General features: G+C 46.1%; 1 protein-coding gene across 6 annotated transcripts in view; it reads right to left on the reverse strand.

Annotated features, from left to right (window-relative positions):
* Positions 1 to 12,777, reverse strand: part of ptprt (protein tyrosine phosphatase receptor type T) — a 183,457-nt gene that overhangs the window by 37,539 nt on the left and 133,141 nt on the right. For all 6 annotated transcript variants that reach the window (XM_030375803.1, XM_030375802.1, XM_030375801.1 and 3 more), the window contains 3 exons: positions 12,055 to 12,209; positions 7,799 to 7,879; positions 7,568 to 7,603 (listed from right to left, as the gene is read on the reverse strand). In XM_030375803.1, coding sequence (XP_030231663.1) covers positions 7,568 to 7,603; positions 7,799 to 7,879; positions 12,055 to 12,209 — 272 coding nt within the window. The remainder of the gene's footprint in view (positions 1 to 7,567; positions 7,604 to 7,798; positions 7,880 to 12,054; positions 12,210 to 12,777) is intronic.

A 12,777-nucleotide genomic window follows, 5' to 3' on the forward strand; every position in this document is an offset into this window, starting at 1 on the left:
ACTGGCCAATAGAAAGAAGACAGGAAGTAAGTATGGATGGAGGGAGGGAGGGAGGGAGGGAGGGAGGGATGGATGGATGGATGGATGGTGGGAGGGACGGATGGATGATGGAGAGATGGTTGGATGAACAGAGGTAGAGATGGGCAGACGGCTGATGGTTGAGGAGGGAGGGTGATTGACAGATGTAAGTAAACACGCCACGCAAGCACTCTGTGCAAGAGTAAACCTCACTTTAGCCTCAGATAAATGAGGGTAAGCTACAACGAGGTTGGTTAAAGTGCAGCGTGTGTGTGGTGTGTGTCTGTGTGTGTGTGTGTGTCTGTGTGTGTGTGTGTGTGTGTGTGTCTGGATGGATGGGTGGGGGATGGATGTTTATGAACTGTTATCACAGACATGTTACTGATGGAGCCAGGAAGAGAATAATAAAGGTCCATCAGTAATGGTGAACTAAGGAGCCAATTAGTGGACCTTTCAGTGTGATCCTGACAGCTGTTTTACCACATGTGAGACGAGGTTACAGCGTTTAGCTAAATGGCTCCTTAATTACCTTAGTTAACTATCATATCCCACAGGAGCAAAATAAGCCTCAGATCTAAACTACTGAATCCTATGTATTACTATTCCTAGTAAGTCATTAAGCCGACCCTTGTATCTAAAGCCACGTATAATGAATTCAGATACAGTTCATCAAGGAGCAGGCAGGGGTTAGAAAGTCTTGCTCAAGGGCGCCTGTAGGGTAGAGCTGAACCCACAGCCATTCAGCTGGGAGAGGAACACTATAACCCCTAGAGTCACCATCCTGACACTCCCAAACTGCCACCTGTCTGCCACCTAAACTACCAGATGATGTTACTATGACGACTGTGGTACACAGTATTCATGCAGGATGAATCCACAAAGTACTTATATAGTGAGTATCACTGCATGGTCGAAAACGGAGGGGAGATGATTGAGGAGAGGAGAGAAAAGAACAAAGTTGGCGTCTTGGAAAAGACACACGTGCACGCAATTCAGCAAACACACGCGTATACTCAAACACCCACAGACACACAGGCACACAGACACACACACACACACACACACACACACACACACACACACACACACACACACACACACACACACACACACACACAATCTCTCTGGAGATGAGCAGGAGAGGACAGTGTCTCTGTTGGAGGAACTTGAGCGTGTAACCCCTTTTTTATTCCCTTCTTCATCCTTTCTTTCCTATCTCTATGCCTTCCCTTATCCTTTATCTATAACCCTCTATCTGCTTTAACAAACGCTCTCCATTTCCAACAATTGTTTTACTCTCAAGTTTCTCCCTCTCTCTCTACTCTACTGAGGTCTCTCCTCATCCCTCCTTCCTTCCCTCCTGTCGCCATCACTCTATTCTCTCCATCCTCCTGTCGGTGAGCTAAGGATCCTTACCCACCAACATCCTCCGTCTCCCCCTGTCTTGTCCCTCCCTTCTCCCCCTCTCCTCTACCTTCTCCCCCTCTCCTCTCTCTCCCTTGCTTCTCCACCTCTCCTCTCTCTAACTCCCCTCCCGTCTCCCCCTTTCCTCCCTACTCACCCTCTCCTCTCTCCCCATTACCCAGAAACATCCAACCTCTCATTCTCACCTACGCTCTCTCCCCCCCTACACAAAAACATTGTCTTCTCCCGCTTTCTCCTCCCCCTCTCCTCTCTCGCGTCTCCCCCTCTACTGTCTCTCTCCCTTCTCTTCTCCCTCTCTATTTCAACTCTCCTCTCTGTCCCTTCTCCACCTCCCCTCTCTCGCTCCCCCTCTCCGTTACTACCTATTCATCTTCCTCCCTCTCTGCGCATGTATATATCTAGATGAAGATTAACAGTGTATATATATATATATATGACTATATATACAGTATATATAATAAACTCATGTATTCTTAACAACTGTGCAGGGCTGTAGCAGAGGTTAATGATTCTACTGACCACAATGATTATTCTAGTAGTAGCCCGGCATATGTGCGTGCCAGCAGTAGCACTGTGCGTGTGCAAGCCTGCGCACGTGCAATGGTGTCTGTGTGTGTGTCTGAGCGCACACGGTCTGGTGTGTGTGTGCGTGTGTGTGTGAGGGAGCGGTGCGCCGTGCCTGCGTGTTATTAATAAGTGAGCTAAGCCTACCAAGGTCAGCTATGGATCCGTCCATGCGTGAAATAGAGTCGTATATCTGCTCCACCATGGGACCCTCTGTGATGGAGACATCTCAATGCTAATGGACAGATTTATGAACCTCCTGTCTGGCTGAGTGTGTGTGTGTGTGTGTGTGTGTGTGAGCGTGCACAAGAGCATGCATGTGGGTGTAGGTGCGCCAACGTTAAAATAACTGAGGTTAAATTATGTCTGTGCCCATACGAGCGTTCTGCTGTGTTTTCTGCTGCAACCGTGTGTGTGTGTGTGTGTGTGATTGTGCTCTTGTGTATGTGTGTGTGTGCATGTGAGCGATCTTGTGTATGTGGGTGTGTGCGTGTGAGCGCTCTTGTGTGTGTGTGCTCTTTTGTGTGTGTTTTGTGTGTTCCTCTAATATGTAAATGTGCAGGTCCTTCATGCTCAGTGGGGTGTTATATTAAGTCCCTGTGAGTGGCCTGAACTACATTAAGATTCCAGCACAGATGACCCGTTCCCAGTGGAAGTCTATCTATCACTGAGGGGTTCCCAACCCGAGGGGCGAGGGCCCCGTCGTGGCGGACACACCCTCTAGCAGGGGACTGGGAGGGGCAGTGGCTACCGGGGAGTTTGGAGGCAGGTGAGCATGGGACTCACTGCTGAATGGGTGTTTTTCAATCTATAAAAGGATTAGTAGCAGCTAACACTGCAAACACTTTCAAATGCTAATACCTTCCCTGTACAGTCAGAGAGAGGATGGGAAAGGGGGAAAGAGGGAGCAAGGGAAAAAGAGGTGGGGGGATAGAGAGAGAGAGAAAGAGAGAGAGAGAGAGAGAGAGAGAGAGAGAGAGAGAGAGAGAGAAAGAGATCTACTGGGACCGTAGGACAGAGCGAGAGAGAGAGACAGACCAAGAGACAGAAAGAGAGCAAGAGAGCACTAGATGGACGCTAAAAGGAGAGCTATAAGAGCTCTTGGACGAATGAAGGTGACTGAGAGGTTGGTGGTCTAGACACTCAGTGGTTTACCTCATCTCACTCACACACACACACACACACACACACACACATAGACACACTCTCCCGCACACATGTTTGTGTTAGCGTGCGTGTGCACATGTGTGTGTGTGTGTGTGTGTGTGTGCGTGCGTGTGTGTGTGTAAGAGTCTGTGCTGCTACATATATCAGGCATATCAAGGATACTACTAAATCGTCAAATAAATTAAGCCGACCAGATTGTACAGTGCTTAAAGGGAAGAAAGTAGTCACTTCAACTGGAATGAAAAATACACATAATACAACCAAAGATGGCAGTTTTCAGGGTTATCTACTGTTTGCTATACATGTCCGATATACTCAGAAATGTAATAAACTATTTTAATTTAACTACAGTACTTTCTGTCAGACATGTTGGCGAGGTAATTTAACTAAAGTTCATCCTGTCAGACATGTTGGGGAGGTATTTTAACTACCGTTCATCCTGTCAGACATGTTAGGGAGGTAATTTAAATAAGGTAGATCCGGTCAGACATGTTGAGGAGGTAAGATAACTACGATCTATACTGTGATACAGTATAGATATAGAGGTAATTTTACTTCTGTGTAGCCAACAAATAACTTTTTTCAGCACATTCTATATAGTTACATTTAACAAAAGTTATTGTAAAAGGACTAAGAGTACTAATTCAGTATTCTAGTGACTACAATGACCACCACATTATATCTGTATCAATTTTTCATCACTTTGTCCAGTAGTGCTTTGCAATGCATATTATCAGGTGACTTAATTTGTGTGTGTGTGTGTGTGTGTGTGGGTGTGTGTGTGTTGCTGTTTATGTTAATCAAGGTGAGCCAGGCTCTCCTTCACTCTACCTGTCTCAGCAGAGTGTGTGTGTGTGTGTGTGTGTGTGTGTGTGTGTGTGTGTGTGTGTGTGTGTGTGTGTGTGTGTGTGTGTGTGCGCCCTTGGGCGGGGGTTGGATGGAGAAGGACCTAGGCCAGTGACAGATCTCTGGTCTGTTTGACCCCTGACCCCTCCAGCCATCGATCTCAGCATGGGGTCGTGTTTGCACATGAAATGGAGCTTTCACTGATCTACTGGATTTACTGTCACGCCTGTGTGTGTGTGTGTGTGTGTGTGTGTTTGTGTGTTTGTGTGTGTGCCGTATGCCAAACAGTTAACAAAGCTTCCTGAAAGACACACACACACACACACACACACACACACACACACACACACACACACACACACACACACACACACACACACACACACACACACACACACACACACCCACCCACCATTGGGCACAGTTAAGCCTTGCGTGGCTCTGCATACTAGATTCACCAAAGCCCTCTCCCTTTTCTTTCTATTCTCTCCGTCCCTCTCTCTTCCCATCCCTCCTTCATGCTGATCAGACCGTTGAGTCAGCAGGCGAGCTAGGAAGCTAAGCACTGTGAGTACACCGCGCTACGCTAGCTGGTGTTAGCTCAGAGTCGTGACTTCCTATCTTGTGTCTCGATGACTTTGACTTGCATGTTCCACTCAATTAAATCCTACTAATCTGACTTATCTTAACATAAACATAACATCTACCTATCATAGCTCGATCTTTTACCAATCCAAACCTCTATCTAACCCTTATCTAATACCATAAACTTAACCAAACCAAATCAGGTTAACCCAAACTAACCATACACTTGACCAAATCAAACGTTTTTTTTCATATTATCACATATATCATATTTTTACTTCCATAAGAATTTCAACAATGTTTTGAGATAACATAAATGATGTTATCTCATCTGTCTTGATGTTAGCCATGCCATGTGACAGTGGGTATCTCCTTATGTTCCACAATATGCTGATTCTTCATAAACTCTGCTTTCAAAAGTGTTGTATAAGGTTCACCTCTAGTGAGTTTCATATTAAACCTATATGAAATACCTTAGGTGTTCAGAATCTCTCTCTCTCTCTCTCTCTCTCTCTCTCTCTCTCTCTCTCTCTCTCTCTCTCTCTCTCTCTCTCTCTCTCTCTCTCTCTCTCTCTCTCTCTCTCTCTCTCTCTCTCTCTCTCTCTCTCTCTCTCTCTCTCTCTCATCCTCTCACCATATCACCCTCTCTCTTCCCTCGCTCTTATTCTCTTATTGATTCCTCTCTCTCCGTGTCTTGCAGTGTCAGCCAGCTGAATGGATTGAGTGTGGGGTACTCCCTAAATCAGCCCCCCGTGAAACGAGGATGATGATGCCGTGTTCCACGGCCAATTTACACATGTCTCACATCCACAAATTTACTGCCGGGATCGATGGGAGGGCTGCCGTGCTCAGCAGGCCGGGGGACACACTGACCCTTTCCTCTTCTTCAAGCCCCCCCCCCCCTCCCCCCCAACCCCCCCCCAATTACTCCATTCACTCTCCTGTCTGTCTGCCTGTCTAATTGTCTGTTTGTCCTCCTGACTGTATCTCTGAGTGTAGTAGCGGTGTAGAGGAAGAGTGTTCTGTAGCCGGCTATCTTAACGTAAACAATTGCAAAAAAAATCCAGAAATTAAAAAAATAAAGAAATATACCGATAAGAGTGGCATAGCAGATTGTAGCTCTTTTAAGTAAACTGAATTTGACCTTTCATAATTAATCTGATGTAATCTTATCTCTAAGAGCAGAAGATTGTCTAAGTGCAGTAAACGGCATTTTTTCAGTGTAGCTAGCTGTAAGAGACAGTTCAGTAAACCATATTTTTCAGTGTATCTGGCTGTAAGAGACGACGGTTTAGTAAACCATATTTCTCGCTGTAGCAAACTGAAATAGACGCACGGTTTAGTAAACCGTATTTCTCAGTGTAGCTAGCTGTACGAGAGGAACGGTTTAATAAACCGTATTTCTCGCTGTAGCAAGCAGTAAGAGAGAACCAGATGTCAGGGCTGAGGTGTGACACCTGGCGTGAAAGCATACAAATTGCTCATGGGCCCTTTGGCTTCCTGCACTGTCACGGTTTGATGTGTGCCACTCCGATGACGAATGACAGCAGGCCGCTGTCCAACGGTAGTGTTGCGGTGCATTCAGCATAAAATAAAAAGATACATCTCACCGCAAGCAGTTTAAAATATTAAATTACGGGATGGCTGGGTGGCTCATTCTGCTCGTTGCGCACACCACAGTTGAAAATGCCTTGCAGCGGCCGCAGGTTCGATTCCCACCTGTGTTCCTTGGATATATGTATTACCCAACCTCCTTCAACCAACCTCTGTCCCTATACGTTGTCCTGACAACAAAGCTTATGAATTGTGAAATGATGACAACAGTTTAAATATTTATGCCCATAGCAGACGTATGTTGGATGATTTTAACTGAACCCTATGCTCCTTCCTTTGTGTGTTGCTCCGGGAAATACTGAGCTCAGCACTTTGTGAACTCTGTGTGATATAAACCTCCTTTAAACCAATGGCCTTTATTATTACATTTAACCATAGGAGTTCAGTTGCTCTCGCTCCCCTCTCCCTCTCTCTCTCTCTATTGCTCTCTCTCTCTCAACCAAGTGAAATAAAGCTTAATTGGCATTTAAATAAAAAAAAAAACGTTTTGCTAAAGCATGGAAATATAAATGTGTAAAGAAATTAGTAGAGTTAGAGTTAGCTTGCATAAAACAAGTTTACATAAATTATATTTCTCTCTCTCACTGTCAGACAATCACACTCACTTTCTCTCCATCTCTCTCTCTTTTCCTATTGCTGCCTCTTCTACTCTCCATCTCTCTCCATCACTCTGTTTTTGCTCCCTATCTGTCTGCCTGTGTCTCTCTCTCTCTCTCTCTCTCCGTCTGTCTGTCTCTCTCTCCCTCTGTCAGTCTCCATGGCGGTCCACATGCTCTTTGAGTCTATATCAGGAGCTTGGCTCGATGACATCGGAGTAAAACGACAATTAACCCCCTGCCAGAGAGGGAGGCGTGTGTGTGTGTGTGCGTGTGCGTGTGTGTGTGTGTGTATGTGTGTGTGTGTGTGTGTGTGTGTTTGTGTGTGTGTATGTGTGTGTGTGTGTGATAAAAATGCTATACTGTAAAAGTGCCACCCTTTCATTCTCTGTTTAATCCTCTCTGTCGCTCACACACACACACACACACACACACACACACACACACACACACACACACACACACACACACACACACAGACACACACACGCAAACTTGTCATTGCTTGGCAGAGCTCAAAGCCGGTACACTTGGCAGTGAACAGGTCAATCTGGAGAACAGAAGGAGAGCGAGAGAGCGTGAGAGCGAGAGAGCGAGTGAGCGAGAGAGAGAGAGTACTGAAGAAGGAGAAAAGACAGCAAGGGACTCAAAGATAATTTTGACATTTAAATTTGCACATGGAGATATACTGGAGATATACTGTGTGTGTGTTTGTTTGTGTGTGTGTGTGCATGTGCGTGTATGTGTTTTACCTATTGAAGCTGTGGCCGGAACAGGTTCTTTGGATACTGTAGGAAAAAGTAAAACACACACGCATCAAGTCAGTTTGGAAAAATCGTTTGAATCAATCATGATCATCTTTTAAAACATTAACATATGCGTGTGTGTGTGTGTCTGTATGTGTGTGTGTGTGTGTGTGTGTGTGTGTGTGTGTGTGTGTGTGTGTGTGTGTGTGTGTGTGTGTGTGTGTGTGTTTATTGTACCTGAATAGTAGGAGTTAACAAGGGATTTGCTCTGCAGAGTCTTTCCTCCCTGAACTGAGAAGGAGCAGGGAGAGGGGGAGGCTTCGGGAGGAGGAGAAGAGGAGTAGACAGAGGGCAGAAGGAGGAGAGAGGAGCAGATGATATGGGGGGGAGGAGAGGATTAGAGAAGAAAAGGAGGAGGGAAGGTGAATGATGAAGAGTGAAGGGGATGGAGAAAAGAAGGGGGTAGTGATGGGGAGGAGAGCGGGCGACAGAGGGACGAGGAGGAAGAGGAGGAGAGGGGAGTAGAAGAGGTTAACTACACTCAAAACATCAATCATAAAACAGGACACACTATAACAAAATAACATACTGGGGGATCAATATTGTCCATTAAACAGCAGAAAGAACAATCTAGATAAACTAATGGCCGCATCAATGGCAACGTATCGACCCTCTCTCTGCTGCGTTCTAAACAGAGAGTGGTTCTGAACGCTGCATACCCTCAATGTCATCCCACGACAACAATGGACTGCCTGCCTCTGAACAATACACATGGTTTAACATTCCAGCAACAGGAGAGGAGGAGAGGAGCAGGGAAGAGAATACGAGTAGCGGGGATATAGAAGAGAAGAAAATGGAAAAGGTTTGGATAGAGAGCAAGGAGCATAATATAAGAGAGGAGCAGAGAGTGGGGGAGAGGGGTGAAAAGAGCGGGAGGATGGAGGGAGGAGATGGGTAGAGGGGAAAAGAAACAGTTTAGAATAATTAAATTGAACAATGAAGAGTTGGGCGCAAACATAAATCATGGCTGATGAATGTGCTTTAACATCAGGTCCTGCTCCCAACACAGTGACTGATCACTTCCTCAACCCAGTAGATACATCTCCATGTCTCCCTCCATCCATCTCTCCCTCGCTCTTTATCTCTCTCTCCCTCTCTCCCTCATCCATCTCTCTCTCTCTCTGCCTCCATCCACCTCTAGCTCTCTTGTTATGTCTCTCTTTCTCTCCTTATATATGTCTCTCCACCCTTCTCTTCCTCTCTTAATAGCTCTCCCTCTTTAGCTCTGCCTCTCTCTCTATCACTCTCTCTCTCCATTTATCTTTACCTCTCTTGATTTTTCGTTCCATACCAACACGTTGACTCCCACACACGTTCACACACACACACATAGAGACACACACACACACACACACACACACACACACACACACACACACACACACACACACACACACACACACACACACACACACACACACACACACACACCAGCTAATCTGTGAGGTATATTTAAGTAAATGATGTGTAAAGCGCACATGCACGCACACACACACATATGGTTTATTATTTGAGTTAATCCTGTTCTCTCATCCTTCCCAGTAAGCTACACGTGTCTCTAACCTGAAGATCAGTCTCTATTCACTTCCAAATTAATCCACTTATTTACACACACTGAGGAGTGTGAGTGTGTTTCAGTATGTGTGTGTGTGTGTGTGTGTGTGTGTGTGTGTGTGTGTGTGTGTGTGTGTGTGTGTGTGTGTGTGTGTGTGTGTGTGTGTGTGTGTGTGTGTGTGTGTGTGTGTGTGTATGTGTTTCTGTCTGCATGTGTACTGTATGCATAACAGTTACAGCACTGCCAGCTCATCTATATGTGTGCAAGAAAGATTGTGGGTACAAGCGAATGTACCTCTCTCTCTCTCTCTCTCTCTCTCTCTCTCTCTCTCTCTCTCTCTCTCTCTCTCTCTCTCTCTCTCTCTCTCTCTCTCTCTCTCTCTCTCTCTCTCTCTCTCTCTCTCTCTCTCTCTCAATTTATCCCTCTCTCGTCGTCTGTCTTATTTCTCTCGCTCTCTTCTTATTTCTCTCTCTCCCTCGTCTTATCCATCCCTCTCTCTCCCCCTATCTCGCCTCTAATACCTGAAGAAGAGACCGGAGCTCTCGCCCTCTATCGACTCCTTTGTTCTGTCACTCTTCATCCACCTCTCCGTTCTTCCAGAAATTAGAGAATAAACTTGCCCTCCTCTTATTCTCATTTCCCTTCCTCTTTCGTTCGTCTCTCTCTACTCGTCTTCACCACACTTCTCTCCTTTGTTCCTTTCCTTGTGCCCTTTATCCTTCCTCCCCTCTCTTTCTATCCTCTCAACACATCTCCTGCTAATCTCCTTCCGTCCTTTTTGTTTCTCCATCTCTCCTCTTTCCTATCCTCCTTCCTTTCTTGTAATATTGTTCTATCCTCTGCCCTCTCTCTCTCCTGGTCCCTATCTCCTAATTTTCCCCTAACACCTTGACGGACTCAAACAGAGCAGCTCATCTCTGCCGTTTGATGCATAGCCATGCTATATGTGAGCCAGGAGAAGGCTAGCCAGGCTAGGCTAATCTAAATCAGGATGATGCTAGCCCCTACTATTCCGATGTGAGCCAGGATGAGGCAAGCATCACAATGCTTATGTGAACCAGGAAAAGGCTAGAAAAACGGCGGTGCTTATTTTAGCCGGGAAGAGGCTAGCAATGCTATGCTAAAGTCAGCCAGGATATCTGCTAGCCATCACTATGCTAATATGAGCAAGGATGATGCTAGCCACCCCTAGGCTAATCTAGACGGGACGGTAGTAACGCAATGCTAATGTGAGCCAGGATGAGGCTAGCCGCTGCTATTTAAATGTGAGCCAGGATGAGGCTAGCCACACTATGCTAATGTGAGCCAGGGTGATGCTGGGCTCTGGGTCGCTGGCACTCCTCTAAAATGTGCTTTGGCAGCAATGTCCTGTGAAGAGATGTGTCTGCTCGGTGAGAATGCAATAACACAAAAAGGTTATTTGCCCTGTGAGGCTTTGTCCACAAAAATATTACTTTTACTACGTGTCAGCGTATTTCTGTCTCATTAGGTATGAACCTTGCTATATCACCGTGTGTGTGTATGTGTGTGTGTGTGTGTGTTTGTGTGCGTGTGTGATTGTGTGTTAGTTTGTGTGTGTGTGTGTGTGGGCAGGCATGTGTCTGTTTAGTATGTCGGTCAGGTGATTATATAAGATTGGTTGTCTGTTCTATGCCTCGTGATCTAGAAATAATGTTCACGATAGTAAGTGTGTTTATGTGTGTGCCTGTCTGTGTGCCTGCGCTTGTGTGTGTGTCTGAGGATTAGATAGACAATATCTTGACAGACAATACAGAAGAGGGAGACAAAGATGTACAGAAGGAGGGAGGGACAGATGGACACATCGTTAAGGGAGATTTAGCAAATGCTGGAAATAAAACGTTAAACTGAAGAGATCGCTGCATACTGCAGAGTAAGGGCGAACTGACTGCAATTTAAAAAAAAAAGACAAGAAGCGATTAAAATGCAACAATTCCCCTGTCCGACTGCAGTGTTCCCACTCTGAGATTCGTTCTGCATGCAGAGATAAATAATTAGCTGTTTCTCCAGGGTTAGCATCACCAAAACGCAGAACATCACCGCTAGTCAGAGACGAGGTTTGGAGTCTATACTGTGTACGGCCAGGAAAGAGGGGGAGGGAGGAGGAGGAGGAGGGAGAAGGAGCGGGGAGAGAGGGGACAATTATGGCCGACATTAGCTTGGCACTGAGTTTCGCTGTGGCTACTCGGCTTGCAGCAGCCAAAACGGTCCCAAAGGCCAGGCTGACATTTCTAACAGAATGCCCCCCTTCTGAGGGACTGGCTAATTACCCTGGACGCCGGCATGTGCACTCCGGAGTGCATGTGCTGGCTCGTGGTGTGGTGTAGGATCCTGCGCCCACGTCCACCGCTATACCACACACATGCACTTTTCCGCTACACATGCACTCCAACACGACACTTAGAACCCGACACTACACATGGGGGAACTTTGCAGAATGTGCAGGTGTGTTTGTGTATGGATGTGTACACAAAGTCGCTCGTACACATTCATACAAATTCCCTTTGAATGCAGGCCAAAAACCAGATCGATTGTTGCTAACAATCTGATAGATTGTTGGCCTGCTTATCAAATAAATATAGTTATACACCTATAGATATACATGATTGAGCCATGATATAAGACTTACCCAGATCCCAAAACCATCCCATAATAACAAGTGGTCAGGGATCAGGATCTGGCTTGGGCTTAGGGTTAAGGTAGGGAGGAAGGGAAAGGGTTATGGATGAGGGGTTAGGAATAAGGAGTTGAGGTCTGACTCAAGACGTTGAGGTCCTGGCTGGAGGTGGAGAGGGTTTAGGTAGGGAGGAAAGGTTAGGGTTGTGTGTGAGGGGTTAGGGGTTAGGAGGTAAGGTCTTACTGAAGCCGTTGAGGTCCTGGCTGGAGGTGGAGAAGGGGTCGTCCTTGCGTAACGTGCCGACCTTGGTGGTGCTCTTATCGGCCGTGGAGACGGGCTCCATCTCTCTCTGCTGGGTGGAGCTACTGGCCGTCTCCTTCTGCTTCTTAGCCAGCTTACTGGTTCACACACACACATACACAGGTTAATACATACTGTATGTACACACACACACTCTCTCCTTCTGCTGGTTCTGACACACACATAAAACAGGTTCAAACATATAGCTTCTTCTGCTTCTTAGCCAGCATACTGGTTCACACACACACATACACAGGTTAATACATACTGTATGTACACACACACACACACTCTCTCCTTCTGCTGGTTCTGACACACACATAAAACAGGTTCAAACATATAGTTTCTTCTGCTTCTTAGACAGCTTTCTGGTTTACACACACATACACAGACCTTAACACACATACACACTCTTTAACTTTTAAAGGCGGGCTGACTTTGGCAGTACATACTACCACACTACTGGGTCCAAACGATCAATCCTGCCTTGCTGTCGGCTCGGTGGTACACCCTAGGCGAACGGGAGCCTGCGAGAGTCAACAGGTGATTCTACTGTCTTATTATCCACGCTATCTCTGAAAACTCACAAAATCCCGCGGGAACACGTCCACTCACGTAGGAGGGAATAAGGCCCGCAAGATATGTTTGTATAATAGCAGCTGAATT

Source organism: Gadus morhua, chromosome 13 (assembly GCF_902167405.1).
Source record: "Gadus morhua chromosome 13, gadMor3.0, whole genome shotgun sequence".
NCBI lineage: Eukaryota > Metazoa > Chordata > Actinopteri > Gadiformes > Gadidae > Gadus > Gadus morhua.